Consider the following 18,195-nt stretch of genomic DNA (forward strand, 5'->3'; position numbering starts at 1 on the left):
CAGAGTCATCTCTGGCTGAGTCGTCTGCCGGGACTGAACCTGGGATCTCAAGCCACAAGCCTGTACAGTTTAAGCTAAAGGGCCAGGGCCATTAGTGCAGAACTGGTAGCAGACTCGTATGCCTCTGTATGTGGTCTGGCCACTAGAGTGGGACAGAGAGTCACTGTGTGTCAGTGCGGGTTACACAGAACAACCCTAACCCTCAACTGACGACTCAAAGGCTGCTTTGCACAGCGTGGCACAAGGCAGCGGGACTGTACCACTGAAGCTGCTCCTGTGTTTTTTCACCTGTCAAACATAGATCATAATTATTATGATGGTACATCCTTTCACAGTGAGGTCTCCACGGCACACCTCAAGTAGAGCGTGAGGCCGGAACTTGGATCGTTCCAAACTGAGATGCAGCTCTTCCTATCTCCTGATGGCCCATGGTGCTTTGATCTCTTGCAATGAGCTGCTATTAATTTCCTTTCACAGTTCCCGTTCTGCCATGTCGTCTGTCTTCTCCTGTGAAAGATGCTAAAGCCAAAGTTTTCAAACCTGGATCCTTCAAATTAGGCCCCTATATAAAAGTGGACTGATTCCCAGATGTGGTGATTACCTGTAGCTCCCACTGATTTCACGAGGCTCTATTTCTACTGCCTGCAGAAAATTATATTAATCGCCTCTTTGCGGATGCCCATGCCCATCTGGCTGGAATTTGTAGGTGCTTGTTTGCAAATATATATATGCGCAGGCATCTCTTTTTAACAACGTGGCCCATGGTGGTTTTCTATTGGAAGGTTTGACCGAATTGAAGTTTGACTGACTCTGCCACTAACAGCAGCAAGCACTTTGAGGCAGGGACCATCTTTCTATTCTGTGTTTGTACAGCACCTAGCACAATGAGGCCTTGGTCCAAGATTGGGGATCTCAGGCACTACTGCAAAATTCCACTATATGCCTAACTGTCTTTTAAAAATCTGATAAGGCAATGCAAGTTGTAATGATGATTTATAACCAAACTGGACAAACCACTGGAGAATACACCATAGGCAAAATTGCTGCAGTGCTAACAGGGGATGTAATAAATGTGACACAACAGACCTTTGGCATCCCTGACTCCTATGGCTATTGACTCCATCGGGTAGTTCTGCCAGCTGATGTCAAACCAGAACAAAAATGCACTTCTGTTGCAAATAGTAGAAATGTATACTATGACCTGTAGCTCACAAAAAGCTTATGCTCAAATAAATGTGTTAGTCTCTAAGGTGCCACAAGTTCTCCTGTTCTTTTTGCGGATACAGACTAACACAGCTGCTACTTGGAAAAATGCTCATGACTGTATCTTAGCCCCTCCATAGGAGCTTAGTAAAATGCAACTTTCCTTTGGCGTCTAACCCACTAGCAGATATTGAGGAGTATATTGAAATCCAGGGGTACTAGAGAAATTGTATTACTATGGATTTGTCTACACAGAGACTTAGTGCGTAGCAAGCTGGGGTGTGAATCTATAGCACACAGTTTGCCACCCACTAACTGGCTGTTTGAACCCAGCTAACATGCACTAAAAATTCCCTAATGCACTTTGACCTACTGCTGTTTGAAAGCCCCCTAGGAAACTTTTAGTGTGCAGTAACAGGGTCCACATGGCCAGTTAGTGCCTGGCAAACTGGTGCAGTGTAGATTTACTCCCCACTTGCTATGCACTAAATCCCCATGTAGAAGAGTTCTAGGTATCAGAATAAACAAGGATATAAAGAGCTAAATTCTTCCTTGGTGTAAGTGCACTGATTTCTATGGAATGACAACCCTCATTCGGAAGCACTTAAATGAGACCTGAGCACATGCTGAAATACTTTCTTGAATCAGTGCCTCAAATAGCTCCAACAATTTAAAAATTTACTATATTCACACATGTGATACTGCCCTCCACCCTCCCCCACTTCATAAACCCGTTAACATCACAGGATCATGCCCAATTTCTGTAGGTTATTTTTGATGCTTCCTCGTTAAGCTCCATCTGTATATTTTTAAATGCAGACACTTCTCAAACAGCCATTTATCGGGTTTAATCTGCCAGGTATGTAAACAAGAGCAAAGGACAGTGTCCCATATGAATTGACGTGTGTTGTCTAATTTTTTAACCTATTACAAATTTTAAAAAAAACAACCACAACAGAGAGCTAGAGAGAGAAACCTGCTGCTGTAATGTGATATAAAGTTGCATGCCTTACAATGAGAGACTTAAGGAGCTCAATCTACTTATTTTATCAAAGGGAGGATTAAGAGGCACCATCTATATGTAATCACCCAGGGGGAACATATCTGACTGTAGGGGGCCCGTTAGTCTAAGGGCTTGTCTACACTTACATTTTATAGCGCTCTAAGTTGCTGGCTCTGGGGTGTGAAAAATCACCCTTCTGAGCACAGCAAGTTTGAGTGCTTTAAAGCACTAATGTAGACAAGCTCCGAGCACGTGGAGGTGGATTACCAGGAGTGCTGGGAGAGCTCTCTCCCGGCACTCGCACGTGACCACACTCGCACTTCAAAGCACTGCCGCGGGAGTGCTCCAGCGACAGTGCTTTGAAGTTTCTAGTGTAGCCATGCCCTAAGGCTTTGTCTACACTGGCAAATGAAAGACAAAACTTCTGTTGTTCAGAGGTGTTTTTTAAAAAACCACCCCCGAAAGACACAAGTTTTACCGGGTGTGAACAGCATTTTGCCACTCATTGGAGGTGGAAGTTTTTTATCAGCAGTGAACTCTCTTCTGCCGACGAACAGCGATTACACTGCTCCTTTTAGCAGCACGGCTGTAGTGGCACAGCCATGTCACTAAAAGCTGCATAGTGTAGACATAGCCTTAGAGACAAAGACATAGTGGAGCAACGCATAACAAGATCCAATGGCTGCAAGCTGGTGTTAGAACATTTTAAATAAGAGGCAATTTTTAACAGTGAGGGTATTATCACTTCATTTGTATAAGCTAGAGTAGTTAATCATTGGAACAGATTATCAGAGGATGTGGTAAATTCTCCATCACATGGAGCATTTAAATTATTACTTATTTGTTTTACTGTAGCACCTAGGAGCCCCAGACACTGAACAAGACCCCATCGTGCTCGGCCCTATGTCAATAGTTGATGTCTTTCTACAAATTACACCCTAGTTTTCAACCCCAAGTTATTGGGACTCATAAACTTTAAGGCCAGAAAGAATCAACATGATCATCTAGTCTGACCTCCTGCATGGTGCAGGCCACAGAATCTCACCCACCCACTCCTGTCATAGGCCCATTACCTCTGGCTGAATTGCTGAAGTCCTCAAATCTTGATTTCAAGACTTCAGGTGACAGAGAATCCATTTACTCTAGTTCAAACCAGCAAGTGACCCATGCCCCACGTTGCAGAGGGAAGTGAAAAACCCGCAGGGTCTCTGCCAGTCTGAACTGGAGGAAAATTCCTTTCCAATCCCAGATATGGCAATCAGTTAAACCCTGAGCATGTGGGCGAGACCTACCAACCAGACATCTTGGAAAAAATTGTCAGTAGTAACTCAGAGCCCTGCCTATCTTGTGTCTCATCTCCAACTGTTGGAGTTATGTGCTAATAGCAGTCATGGATGGACCATTTGCCTTTGTAGGCAACTTCATCATTCCATCCCCTCCATAAATTTATCAAGATCAGTCTTAAAACAGGTTAGATTTTCTGCCCCCACTACTCCCCTTGGAAGGCTGCTCCAGAATTTCACTCCAATGGTTAGAAACGTTCATCTAATTTCAAACCTAAACTTATTGATGGCCAGATTCTATCCATTTTTTCTTGTGCCAAAATTGGCCCTTAACTTAAATGACTCCTCTCCCTCCCTGGTGTTTATTTGTCTGATGTATTTATAGCATGCATTTACATTAGGAAGGAATGTTTCCCTCCCCTACAGGAATCACTAGATGAAATTCCATGACCACGGTTTTGCTAGAGGTGATCGTAGTGGTTTCATTTGACCTTCAAGCTATGAAAGAGTTTTGTCAGTACAAATTTAATAGGGTCACATTATTCATGAAAGGTGAAGCCGTGGATGACTGATGCAAATAACTTCCAGCAGGTACTGATAAAACCTTTGCATCTCCCCAGCATGAATTGCCTACCTGCCACATGTGTGGCAGGAAAAAAACAATTTTGATGGTATACCTTGTTTAGCAACATTTGATTAACACAGAAGTAGAGTATTGAAAATAAGTAGGTTCTGTCTCCTCCTTGTATCGGTTGGCTCCCAAATGGCCTGATCCAGAGCTCAATGAAGTCAAAAGGTGTCTCCCCATTGACTTTAGTGGGCTTTGGGGCGAATATTATCACAAGTCCACCTGGACAGGCTTTGGAGGAAGAGAGAAGCATTTTAAACCCTCTAGAAATAGCCTAAAACAACTTTTCCATGCATAACAATGATATGGATCTGCAGCCCAGCATCTTAGGACCTCGCCAGGTGAAAGCCCTGTTCTGTGTATCCCATAGGGAAGATGGGAAATCTTTCCAAAGTCTTAGCACCTGTTTCTAGCCCTTACGGCTTATGGGTTGTCTGGTTAAACCTGTCACTGATGCAGAACTGAACACAATGCTGCAGGCCTCAGATCACTGTATTCTTGGGGCAAAATTCTTTCTTGGGGAAAGGAGGAAATATTTTTTCTGACAGGCTGCTTTCATAAATTATAAGACCAGAAGAGCCCATTGTGATCATCTAGTCTTACCTCCTGTACAGCACAGGCTGTAGGACTTCTCTGTATTAATTCCTGTTTGAACTAGAGTGTATCTTTTTAGAAAAGCATCCAGTCTTGATTTTAAAATGTCCAGGGGTGGAGAATCCACCACAACTCTTGGTAAACTATCCTAGCTATTAAGTGTGCACCTAATTTCTAGTCTGAATTTGTCTAACTTCAGCTTCCAGCCATTGGATTTGTTTTACCTTCGTCTTTTTACAAAAGCTTAATGCACATTAGAAGCTGCTCAGAGCTTCGGAATGACAGAAGCAGTCCCAAGGGAGATGGGTTTGTGGACAGAGTACAGGTGAGGTGGTAAGATGTGTGATGAAAAGTGCAAGCTATCACATGGATATCCATTATAGCTATATCTTATCTCGGTATAGCTCAAAATCTGTTTACTGAAGGATGTAGGCAGTGGTTCTTTCTGTGCCTTTCATTTCAAACAAGAACAAATGAACCGTAATGTAAGTACTAGATGTAGACATTTAAACTAAGCTCAAAACAAAAATGTTCTCCTTTAGGAAGCCATCCAGTACTTTTGTCTTGTATTTTATGTTGGATTCCATCTTGGTCCAGAGTTTCAGATAATATGACCTGTGGTTGTGAATACATTGTAAGTACCAGGCCCAGAGTTCTAGATGTTAAGAGGTCCTGTTGTGAAACCATCTATTTCCCATGGGTAGAATTCTGATGTCTTTATCTTTGGCACTACTGGTCACAACTTCGTGGGAATTAAATATGAGCCTCTGAGAACTGAGCTTTGTAGCTAATGTTAAAAGTTGGAAAATTGTATTTTAATGAATCTAAAAGCAGAGGTTACAAGAAGATATTCTCAGTTGTTTTCTTTACAATCTCAGATAATCCCACTTCAAAGCTGCATTTGAAAATTTCCATTTACCCCAGTAAAAACAAAGATAAAGCTTTGATTATAACTTCCAAAGGGAGTGGAGGTTGCTTTTCGGCTTTCTGGTTGTTCAAAGCATTGTTGTTTGCTTTCTGCTTATTGATCTGAGGTATCAAAGGTGCTGATGCAGTCTTGACAAATTGATTGTGGAGTTAGGCTCTTGGGTAGCATGAGTGAAAAAGTTTGGTCTGTTTCACATCAGTAATATTTACTGAAGAAATATGCCCTGGCAGTGGTTTTCTGAGTTCCTTTTACTATTATCAGAAACATGTTTTACTAAGTGCTTTTTTTCTTTACAATCCAGTTCCACCTTCTGGGACATTGGATTTAACCACAGCTTTTTCCTAACCTTTGGGGAATAGTTCTATGCCACGTCATGGGTGACTCTTGAACAGGATTGCTAGAGGGAAATGGCTGCAGTATCTATCGATCTATCAATCATCTATCATTATTATTATTTGCATTCTGTATGAAATTCTGATTTTTTTTCATTCCAAATCAGAACAAAACATGAAAATTTTGAAATCTCCAGGGAAACAAAAATTCCGAAAAAGTTCAATTCAGGATCTTCAAGATATTTTGTTTCAATGTCATAACACTTACTTTAATTTAGTTTTGATATTTATATTAAAAATATAATATAACATCTATAAATTAAATATAATAAGTATATAACATATTAAAAACAATATTTTAATATAATATATGTCAAAACAAATTGAGTTGAATTGATCGCATCAAGGTGAAACATTTCCACATTGAAATGAAACGTGCTATCAAAATTTTGTTGAAATCAACTTATTCCCGCAAAACATTTCAGTTTCGTTGAAACTGCAGAAGCAGCAGGAAAGTCCTAAATGGACTTAATGGAGTCTCTTGCGTGTCTCTGTTTTGGGAGGGGTTAAAAAATCATTTTGGGCATAATTTATTCCTTCCGCCCAATGCATCCACTGCATCAACCATAATTTTGCACCTGTGTGGGTGGCAGTTTCAGTGGCATGAGGGATGGGGGAGTTAGAAAGGAACAGAAGCAGTCGCATCTTGTGCACAGTTTGGTGTGTTCAGATCAGGTACTTTAATTTGGAGGGGGAGCAAGAGATTTAATCTGAGAATCTCTAGTGTTTCCATCTATAAAATGCACTATTCACTATTAACCCAGATTTGTCTCAGTCCTACACAGATCTGGCCTGTGTCTCCCTGTCAATTCCAGAAAATGTTTGATACCACAAATGCTGAATCTTGAAACTGAGGTTATTGAAAATTGTGTGTAAAGAAAATAATCCCAAATTATTTCACTCTTTCCTCTCCATTTGTGAGAATTAAATCCCTCATTCTGGGTCTTAAGCACATATTTTTAGGATAAAGTGTAGTTTTGGGAGCCAACCTCCATTTAGAGCAGTATATAGTACATTTACGTGGGGGTGGTTTCAGGGATCTAAACAGTCTTTTCCACCTCTAACTTCTGTAATCCTCTGATCCAGGTTTCGGATTTGATTGAGAGAGTTGGAAAACTGGATAGAGCTGGTTGCTCACAAGGTAGCCATGAATCATGCCCTGCATTGGGTTTCTCTGCATACTTTCCATACAGCACAGACAAAGCAGTCCCTAAACGTTCTAATATGGTCACCTTTCTCTTTTCTTTTTGTAGGTTGTGGAAGGATGTGGGACAACATAACCTGCTGGCCCTCAGCAGCAGTGGGAGAGGTTGTGGTGATGCCCTGTCCAATATATTTTATCTACTTCTCCACTTCTCTGGGTAAGTGAAACTAGACAGTTCGTTTACTATAAATGTCACTCGGTGTTTTCTAACTTGATTCACTCCGCCTTCCTTTTGGTGAATTAAGAACAGGAGGACTTGTGGCACCTTAGAGACTAACCAATTTATTTGAGCATCAGCTTTCTGTTTGAAAAGTAAAGTTGAAACACTCCATGATGGCTGTTCAGAGATAATGGGCATTGACTTCAGCTGGAGTTCTGGGTGCTCAGCCCATCTGAAAATGAGAGCCTATAGCCGATCGAGGGCTGTAATGCTTTTAATCTAAGAGAGGTTATTGGTAACTGGGTGGAGTTTAATAGCCAAGGACACGGAGGAGGTCAGGCTAGCTGACCTGGTGGTCCCTTCTGGCCTTAAACTCTGATTCTTTATCTGTTAGAAGTGGGTAAGTAGTTGAGTAGCTAACCTGCTTGACTACACCCTTGTATCTGTCTCCTCACTGGTATGCCCAAATCCCCAGCCTACTGATATGGATTCACAGTTATTATTTTTCATTGTTTCTTTACATTACTGTAGAGACCAGAGACTCCAGTCACAGTTGGCATCCTATTTTGTTAGGTCCTATATAAAACATACAAAGACAGAGTCCCCGCACCTTGCACTCCATGTGTGGGATTATCTCTGAACATTGGCCTAACTCTGCTCCCATTGAAGTCAATGTGAGTTTAACCAGTGACTTCAATGAAAACAGAGTTAGGCCAATGCTGTTCACTTTGAAAATCCCACTCTATGGAGTTGCATACAAAGAGGAGCTAGCAGAAAAATGTTTTTCCCCCTTGGAAAATTTTGACAAAAATGGGAAAAAATAGTTTCCCTCTAAATTAAATTTTCCACAGAAAACGTTGAGGGTTTTTTTGTTTGTTTGGGGAGGGATTTTTTTGTGGGGTTTGGGTGGGGGGAGGTGGGGAGTTAAGTGAAAATTTGAAAACCAAAAAATTCTATCCAAATACTGAACAACTTCAATTCAGAAATATTGCTGTAGTACTTCATGAGAGTTGTAGCTTGGATACCTCATGCTCCCATTATCCTCTTGAGACCAGGGTCCCTGGGCAGACTTCATCTCCCATGGTGCTCCATAATCTTCTCTTGTGGAGGGGGAAGCAATGGATCATGTGAGTTCTTGACAATAATGCATCATGGGAAATGTAGTCCCGCCAAGGATCCTGGCCCAGAGAAGAGGTGGGGGACATGAGACAGTTGAACTACAACTTCCAGAAGACATTGCAGCAGCATATTCAAATCAAAATATTTCTGGTTTTGAAAGAAATATTTGGGCTTTAAACATTTGGTTTTTTGACTAAAATCTTAATTCTCCACAGAAAGCAGATGCCTTTTGTGAAAATTGTGTTTAATTGAAAACCCAGCTTTCCATTGAAAAGCCCTTTTTCTGAAAATTTTTCAACCAGCCTGTGACAGAGTGGGAGTAGCTTACGACTGGCTCACCACTCTGTGTACTTCGTATGCATTCCCACCTGGGCCAAATAGGGAGATAATTGATTAGGTCTGGGTGATTAACTAGTTAACAAGTTTATTCAGCTCATCAGCTGGGGATTGTTAATTGGGAGACAGGGAGGCAGAGAGGGAAGCTGGGAGGAAGGGCAAAGAAGACCAGAATCTCAGAGAGGTGAGACCTCTCTTCCCCTTTACCTCCCCACCCTGCGCCTAGCAGGTACGTTGAAACTTAAGGAAAGCCTTATGGTGATGGGACGTGAAGCTGCATAAGACATTGTAAATAAAGTACACTGTGGTGAACTTGCATAAGAAAGCATGAGGACTGCCTGAAAAGAGGAATCCAGTGTATAGGAGCCCATCCTGTGACAGCCCTGACACAAAGGTTCGATAATGGACTAGAGAGGATGCATACTTTGAAATACATACAAGTTGTAGACATATTTGCAATCCCTCCCCAGATTCCCCCCACCATCATTGTAAACAAATGAAGTAAGTGCCAACTGTCCCAGCTGCCCCTCAGACAGTTAACAGCCTGATTTTGCAGCAACATTGTGGCAGGGAGGAGAGAGTTGAAGGAGGAGTGGCCTACCAGGTTGGGCATTCCTGTGTGAGGGCCAGTGTGGAAGAAGGCACAGGGGGAGGAGATGGTGCACAAAGTTGACAAATGAGCAGCTATGACTGGCACCATTGCTGGATCTGAGACTGTAATGAGGAGGATGCAATCAGAGGCAAGAGTGGACAGTTAGTTGATGATGGGCCTTGAAGGTGAGAATGAGAAACTTGACCTTGATGCAATGAAACTTAGGAGCCTCTGCAAGGGCTCAAAGGAGGTGATGTGCTTGGAGCAACACATAAGCAAGATCATCTTAGCAGCTATAGTTTTATATGGATTGGAGGCTGGTGGGTGATATACATACAATCACTAAGCCAGATTCTGCTCTCTGTTTCTCTGGGAACTGCACTGACGTCAATGAGGAGAACTGGGCCACTGTTTCCAAACAGTAATAGTTCAAAGAATGCTGTAACTGCAGCAACCATTTGCAAAGATTATTTTTTTTTTCACTATCTGGGGACTTGGGTACTCAGATGTCGTGGTGGCGGGCACCTGTATAAGAACTTATATTGTCAGAGAAATCTGCATGTCTATAGATAACATAATTTCAAGATGGCACCAGCTATTGATTTGGAAGAAGGGTCAGGTAGATGCTGGGATACTGCGCCGTTGGATGCTAATTTAAGGACATGCATAAATAGGTAGGGAAATTCCTGATTTCCATTAACTAACTCGTATGTCTGCGTTTTGGAGTAATGGGACTTTTCTGGATCCAACTCTGCCTGGCTGCAGTATAAATGTCATTGCATCACTGGGACAATGTCTTTCTACTGAAGGGAAACAAATGTATTGATATTCACTCAGTAGGCATTCACCAACTATCTATCTCTGGTACTTACGTGATCCCCATGACTCTAATATCTGAGTGCTTCACAATCCTTAATGACAGGTTTCAGAGTAGCAGCCATGTTAGTCTGTATCGGCAAAAAGAAAAGGAGTACTTGTGGCACCTTAGAGACTAACAAATTTATTTGAGCATAAGCTTTCGTGAGCTACAGCAATGAAGTGAGCTGTACCTCACAAAAGCTTATGCTCAAATAAATTTGTTAGTCTCTAAGGTGTCACAGTCTTTAATGTATTTATCCTCACAACACCACTGTGAGGTTGGGCAGTTATCTCCATTTCACAGATAAGGAAGTGAGCCACAGAGAAGCTATGTGACATGCCATAGCAGGAAGTCTGTGGCAGATCAGGCACTTGGACCCACATTTCGCACGTTACAAGGAAGTACCCTACCACTAGATCATACTTCGTCTTTTCTCTCATCTGGGAAAAACTACTCTAGATTAGTGATCCAAAATGGCTTTCAGTAAAACCCTCTAGTATTACAATTATGCCATGAAAATTAAATCAGCGTATGTAATAAAATCTTTGTTACACAAGACAAACAATCTGGGCCTCTAGTTAATTAATTATATGATGTATAAAATAGACAAGCTTCTGTTGTATGTAATAAAATCTCTTTCATATCAGACAGAAAAGCTGGTCCCCAGCAGAGGTGATAACCTGATGGGTAATAAGCACAAGAAGGCCAAAAGGGAAAGTGGGTTAATTCACTGGTCCAGCCGTTCTGGAAAGCTGAGTTTAAATCTTGACTCATGGGCAAAGTAATAATGAGTCTGCTGGTTGCATTGTTGCTGATTATTTTCATTACAGGAACCCCTGCAGGCCTCATTTGAGATGAGTTATGCTGGAGGTTGCACATACATTTAGTAAGTGACAGTCCCTGGTATTAAAGGCATACAGTCTAAATGGACAAGACAGACTAAGGGTGGGAGAAAGGAAGCAATATTATCCCCATTTTACAGGTGGTTAACTGAAGAGATTAAATGATTTTCCCAAGATAACAAAGGAATCCTGTAGCAGAGCCAGGAATTGAATTCATATCTCCTGAGTCCAGGTGTGTTGTGAAGCTAAATTTGTTGTGGATGATTGTGAAGCACTCACAGCACAGTGACGAGTGCTATAGAAAAGTCCATGAGGAAATTAATAACTTGGTAGCATTTTATGTCCGTTCTGGAATCCCTTTGCAGCGATATGAATGCTAACACAAGGTGCAGGGCAGTGGAGAATCATAGCCGTCTGTGTTTATAGTTAGAGTGGAAATGTTAGGAAGCAAAGATTTAGTGCATGAAATTTCCTCCTTTGATAAAGAAATCTTTTCTTCCACTGTCTCATATCCTGGCTTCTGTCAGATAAAAGATGGAAACCAGAAAATGCCTCGCACTACATTTATCTCATCTGACACTACGGTCTTACACCATTCACAAATTCAGTAGAGCTTCATTATTTCATGACATTCGTCATTAGCACTTGGAAAGCATGGACAAGAATATCATTTGGCACATTCCTGTATTAAAGAGCATTACTCGCTTTCATTGCACTAGAATATTTTAGCTTTCTTTATGTCTGTAATCCAAAAGTCGCTGATACCAACCACAAACTTCTTCATGCAGTTTCTCGAATAGGAAATAATCAGTGAGTCTGGCTACACTGGAATTAGTGCCATCATTTCCAGCTTGAGGAAATGTACCTAGGGCCTCAGACAGGACACATGCAGGGTGGACAGCCCATCCCACCACTTGCATCGCTACAGTGAGACTTCTGGTTTTAGCACGCTGGCACAATCAGAGCTAGCACAGGTAGGGCTACCCGAGCTGGGAATTACACCAATGTAGACATAGCAAATACTATACATATTAAGATCTACACTGCACACTGACTTCAGTATAACCACGTCACTCTGGAGTGTGAAAAATCCACACCCCTGAGCAGCGTAGTTGTAGTGACCTGTAACCCCTGTTTAGACAGTGCTATGTCGCTGGGAAAGCTTCTCCTGCCCATATCTACCGCCTCTCACGGAGGTGGAGTAACTAAGCTGACGGCTTAGAGCATCTTCACCAAAGCACTGCAACAGCACAGCTCCATCAGGGCAGCTGTGCCAATGCATCATTTGTGGTGGAGACCTGCCCATCCTGGCTAATAGCCATTGATGGACCTGTCCTCCATGAACTTATCTAGTTCTTTTTTGAACCCTGTTATAGCCTTGGCCTCCACAACATCCTCTGGCCAGGAGTCCCGCAGGTTGACTGTGCGTTGTGTGAAGAAATACTTCCTTTTAAAACCGGCTGTTTTAACCTGCGCCTATTAATTTCATTTGGTGACCCCCCTAGTTCTTGTGTGATGAGGAGTAAATAACACTTCCTTATTCACTTTCTCAACACCAGTCATGATTTCATAGACCTCTGTCATATCCCCCCTCAGTCGTCTCTTTTCAAAGCTGAAAAGTCCCAGCCTTATTAATCTCTCCTCATACGGAAGCCATTCCATACCCCTCATCATTTTTGTTGCCCTTTTCTGAACCTTTTCCAGTTCCAATAGATCTTTTTGGAGATGGGGCGATCACATCTGCACACAGTATTCAAGGTAGGGGCGTACCATGGATTTATATAGAGGCAATATGGCATTTTCTGTCTTATTATCGATCCCTTTTGTAATGATTCTCAACAGTCTGTTCGCTTTTTTGACGGCTGCTGCACACTTGAGTGGATGTTTTTGGAGAACTATCCACAATGACTCCAAGATCTCTATATTGAGTGGTAACAGCTAATTTAGATCCTATCTTTTTATATGTATAGTTGGGATTGTGTTTTCCAATGTGCATTACTTTGCATTTACATTATACATTTTACAATATATGTACACTGGGACAGGTGCCTCTTTCTAGGCATCCAGACGCCTAAGCTCTGGGGCATTTCATAAACCAGGGGAAGATAGGTGTTCGACTGCCTATGTCATGTGTGGGGCCTGATCCAGGAAGCATGCTCATAGGCCTGCTACTGAATCAGCCCCTCAGGTGAGATCACCCAAGGACTGGGGGGGGAAGGAAGTGGAGGAGAGCCTCCCTCATAACTTCCCACCCAGTGGTTAAAGTACTCACCTGGGATATGAGAGACACCCCTCTGCACCTGAGGGAGAGAAGAGATTTGAACTGGGATCTGCCACCTCTCTGCTAAGCACTCTAACCACTGGGATATATGTATTCTGAGGTGATATTCAGCTGTCTCCATGTTCATGTTGTTGCCCTCTGGAAAAGTAATTAAAGAGCCACAGGAGAAGGACTACTGGATCCTTAGTCTCCCACACCTAGGGAAGTGCTCTCCCCATCCTACTGTAGAGTCATTCTCATGCTTCTCTCTCTCTTTTACATATATATGTAAATAAGGCTTGTCTAGTATGTCGTCGTCTTAGTTACCTTAATTCCTCCTGCTGGTACCTAAGCTGACCTCTCTCCATCTAAAAATACTATACCTAAATTATCTTTTCAGCTGCTCTTTGCTTACTGTATTGGCCCTCCAAGTCCTGTACATTATCATTAGCTCTAATAGTTTAGCTCTCTCCACTCACATTATCCTCTAGAGCAGTGCTTCTCAAGCTATCTGATGTGGGGGACTGGCAATTTTTTTTTCCAATGTGCGCGCAGACCAGCAGCCAATGGCTCATGGACCAGCATCAGTCCACGGACCACCGCTTTGAGTAGCACTGCTCTAGAGAGCCTCTTGGAGACTTCAGTCATGTCCCTTTCTCTCACCACAATAAATACAACCCCTGTTTTTCCTCCTTCTCATTAGAAGTATTCAGTGTCCCTCTTTTCTTATTCCTGTTGCTCATTCCTAGCCCTTTCCGATGATCTCATTGACCTCCCTGAAATATGGTGCTTCACATTGGTCATGAGTGGTTCTAGGTCCTAGATCTGCATGGGGGAGGGGGAGAATTTTACCATTGGGGGAACTGATAAATTAAAATTTGAATAATAGTGGAAAATAAAATAATTAATGCTATTAGCCAATTTGTTCATGGTAGCTCTCTCCATTGTACAGGTGATCCCCAATATTCTTGGGTGTAGGTGGGGAACCACCAAGTAACAGGTTCTAGAGAGCACAACCAACCAGTGAGGGCCAACGTGCTACCAATTTCACATCGTATCTAGAAGTACTTTGTCCAGTGGGTGGTAGTTCCAGAGGCAATGTCACAACAAGGTGACCAGTCACATTGGTGACCGACGCCATTGCACAAAGAAACGTATTCTTTGCAAGAAAGAGAAATTACACAAGAAGGTAATTGAGAAATTGATCTGGAGGCTAGCCTGATCTGTCATAGACAATCTGACCAGCAAACACCACTTTGATATGTTCTCTGACCCACCCTGAATTTTGCGAGATTACTCATTGCATTCTCACCAATGTGTTATGGCAGGTAATCTATTGAATAGTGATCATTCCTCAAACATCTTCCTTGTACTGCCCCATAGTCTGTGCTGGTTTTGATGTCTGGAGTAGGGTTGTCAATTAAGCACAGTTAACTCACGCAATTAATTGGTATGGATGCAGCCTGCTATTCACTGGGGCAAGTAACCACACATACCCTATACACCAACATGAGCGGTGTGCAGTGTAGACATACCCCTAGTGGTCATTGTATAGGAATAAGACCTTGTCTATGCTTTAAAAGTACACCAGTGTAACTAAACTGATTTAAAACTCAGTCTAATTAAGCCAGAGACAATTCCTAATGCAGATGCACTTAAACCAAGCCAAGTGTCACTTATCTAGATTTAACTTTCTGGTAACTTGGTAAGTTACCAACATACGCTAAACAGAAATAATTGAGGGTAAAAGTGGCTTGTGTGTGTCTACATTAGGGTTTGCACTGGTTTAATTAGATGCATTATTATTAATCAATGTAGTTACAGTGGTGCATTTTTCTAGCATAGTTTATATCTACACTGCAACTGGGGGTGTGATATGCATGTGGACATTTGCATGATAGCTGTAATCTATCTAGCTTGCTAAAAATAGTAGTGAGGACATCGCTGTGTGGGCTGGTAGGGTAGGTGGAAAACAAAAAGAGATGGGATTGGGTGAAGGAGATTTGACCCCAAAACTTCTATTTGCCTGGGATCATAGAATCAAAGAATATCAGGGTTGGAAGGGATCTCGGGAGGTCATCTAGTCCAACCCCCTGCTCAAAGCAGGACCAATCATAAACTAAACCTGGTTGTCTCTGCAACCAGGACCAACTCTGCTTATGGCACAAACAAAATGAGAATGAGTAAAATTTTCAGAATGCCTATGGAGGGGAATCCACAAAGGAACTTAAGCATCTGATCCCAGCTTTATAGTTCATTTTATCTCTCTCTCTCTCTCTCTCTCTGGCCCAATGACTGTGTATAAATACTTAAACAGTCACTGGGCAAGAAAGAGGGAAAGACGCTAGTTCAGTGAGTAGGGCACCCACATGGAAGATGGGAGGCCCTGGGTCCAGACCCCCTACTCCAATCCCTCTTTCATTATTTAGCCACAGTGGAACAACTTGATCAGGAGAGCTTGCGGAGCCCCACATCAGAATATTCTGTAGCTCAGTGCACCCCTTCAGAGAGGTAGGAGACCCCTGTTCAAGTGCTTTTTCCCATGCTGGCAGAGAGGGGGAATTGAACCTGGGTCTCCCACATCCCAGCTGAGTGCTTGAGCCCCCCCCACCTCCTGCTATTTTTTGTGGCGTGAGGCAGGCACCTAATTCGTTCCCCCAAGAAACCCTTTAGGCACCTGAGCCATCTGACTCTAGGTGGTGGGTGCCCATTTGTGGATCACTAAGCAGAACTACAGGTTTCAGAGTAGCAGCAGTGTTAGTCTGTATTCACAAAATGAAAAGGAGTACTTGTGGCACATTAGAGACTAACAAATTTATTTGAGCATAAGCTTTCATGAGCTACAGCCCACTTCATCGGATGCAGAACTAGGCACCTCCCTGCAGCCTGGACTGAGGAGCCTCTCTCCATCGAAGGCGTGGGGCTTAGCGCACACACCCCGGGGTGGCAGCTTCCAGTGACTAGCTTAGGCAGCTCCTCGCCTAGCATGCTGGGTTATGTGGGTTGCATTCTTAAGCTCCTCTCTCTGTCCATTGTATAGGAGCCTAGGAGCTTCACTCACGCTGTGTGGATCACAGTGCATTTCTGTGATTCTCTAGACATCTAAAATTTGATGCTGCGAAGCTCGGCATTGCAACACGTAAGCCCCTTTGTGGGTCCCACCCTAAGTGACTTTGGCCAGGTCTACACTTAAAGTTTTGCTGGCATAGATATGGTGATCGGGAGTGTGAAAAAATCACCCACATAGCCAACACAGCTATGGCAGCACAATCCCTTGTGCCAATGCGGTTACATCTGCAAAAAAGTCCATTTGCAAGTATAGCTTATGTAGTTCAGGGAGGTGGTTTCACTATGCTGGCAGAACACATTTTGTCAGTATAAGCTGGATCTCTACTAGAGGGCTTTGCCAGTATACGTATACCAGCAAGGAGTTCGTCTCGTGAAGACTAGCCATTAGGTACCTAAACCTCATGGAAGGTCGATGAGACTTGAGCACCTAAACTAGCTAGGCCCTTTTGAAAACTTTACCCTCTATCTGAGGCTATATCTGTATATGGAGATAGGGGTGTGATTCCCAGCTTGTGCAGATATACTTGGGCTAGTTTGGTGTAGCTGAGATAGCATGGGTAGCGGCACAGGCTAGCCGGCCCAATTATCACCCCTCCTGAATACCATAGGTACATACTCAGCATGGCTAGAAAGTGTCATCACTCCAACTGTAGACATACCCTTTGGGCCAAATTCTGCTGTCTTGCTATTTTATAACCCCAAGTAATTCCAGTCATGGCAGCAATTATTTCAGTTTTACACCAGTGTAACAGAAATGTGGCTTTAAATTATCCAGGAGGGCAAAGAAAGTAGTTATTTGGCAGTGCTTTAAATTAGCAGAGACAGGAGGGCACAGACCTTACCTGAGAGAATCATAGACCTTTTAAATCCCAGTAGGTCACCTCTAAGATATGAAATATTTGGTTCAATGTAAAAGCTCTCCAAACCTTGCTGTACTGTTCTGCTTTGGGTTTCAAATAGATCTTTCTTCCATACCCCTTGATTTTTTTTTTAGCTCAATAGAAGTAACTGAAGAGCTTTATGACATCTTTTTGTCATCCCTTTTTATTTGACGATGTGCCAGAAGTCATTTTCAGTGCATTCAGCCCGGTTGTCCTGGGAGCCTGTCTTCAAGCCACAGATCGTATTATTTTGTTCCTCTTCCTAAGCGCTTTTAAGCAAGCCTAGAATGATTGACAGGAAGTAACTCAATCTGTCATAACACACCTGCAGCATGGCACTTCCTTGGAAACTGCATCCTCTCCCTGCACATCTGTTTGTACTGCAGATCTGATTAATCCCACCTATCATGATCCATCTTCATTATACAGGAGAGAACTTTGCCAAGTTGAACATCATGTGAGAAGACCCATCAGATATGAGTCAGTTATTGTTGGTGGCTATCCCCACACACACACTACACTTACAAGTGCCTATTGCAAAGCAAAGGGCTTAGCATGAGATTAAGGCCCTGATCCTACAACCACTTAGGCATGTACTTAAATTTACTACTGTGAGTTGCCTTATGAAATCAAAGGAGGTGCTCAAGGTAGTAAAATGTAAGTGTTTGAATAACTCGTGACAGGATCAGGATCTCAGGAGTCTGAGTCTCCATTGCTTTCCAAGTGCTTAGTTGTTTACTCTTGTGTAAAGTGGTGTAAAATTGATGTAGTCAAAACATGGTAAAGATTATTATTTTATTTTATTTGCAGAATCATGTGCATTCCCAGCCTTGCAAAAGGAA

The 18,195-nt window shown here is 42.6% G+C and overlaps 1 protein-coding gene across 2 annotated transcripts in view; it reads left to right on the forward strand.

The window, feature by feature from the left end:
* The window catches only part of LOC119850741 (vasoactive intestinal polypeptide receptor-like), a 175,678-nt gene that overhangs the window by 96,202 nt on the left and 61,281 nt on the right, over positions 1 to 18,195 (forward strand). For both annotated transcript variants that reach the window (XM_038389191.2, XM_043509745.1), the window contains exon 3: positions 7,285 to 7,392. In XM_038389191.2, coding sequence (XP_038245119.1) covers positions 7,285 to 7,392 — 108 coding nt within the window. The remainder of the gene's footprint in view (positions 1 to 7,284; positions 7,393 to 18,195) is intronic.

Source organism: Dermochelys coriacea, chromosome 2 (assembly GCF_009764565.3).
Source record: "Dermochelys coriacea isolate rDerCor1 chromosome 2, rDerCor1.pri.v4, whole genome shotgun sequence".
Taxonomy (NCBI): Eukaryota; Metazoa; Chordata; order Testudines; family Dermochelyidae; genus Dermochelys; species Dermochelys coriacea.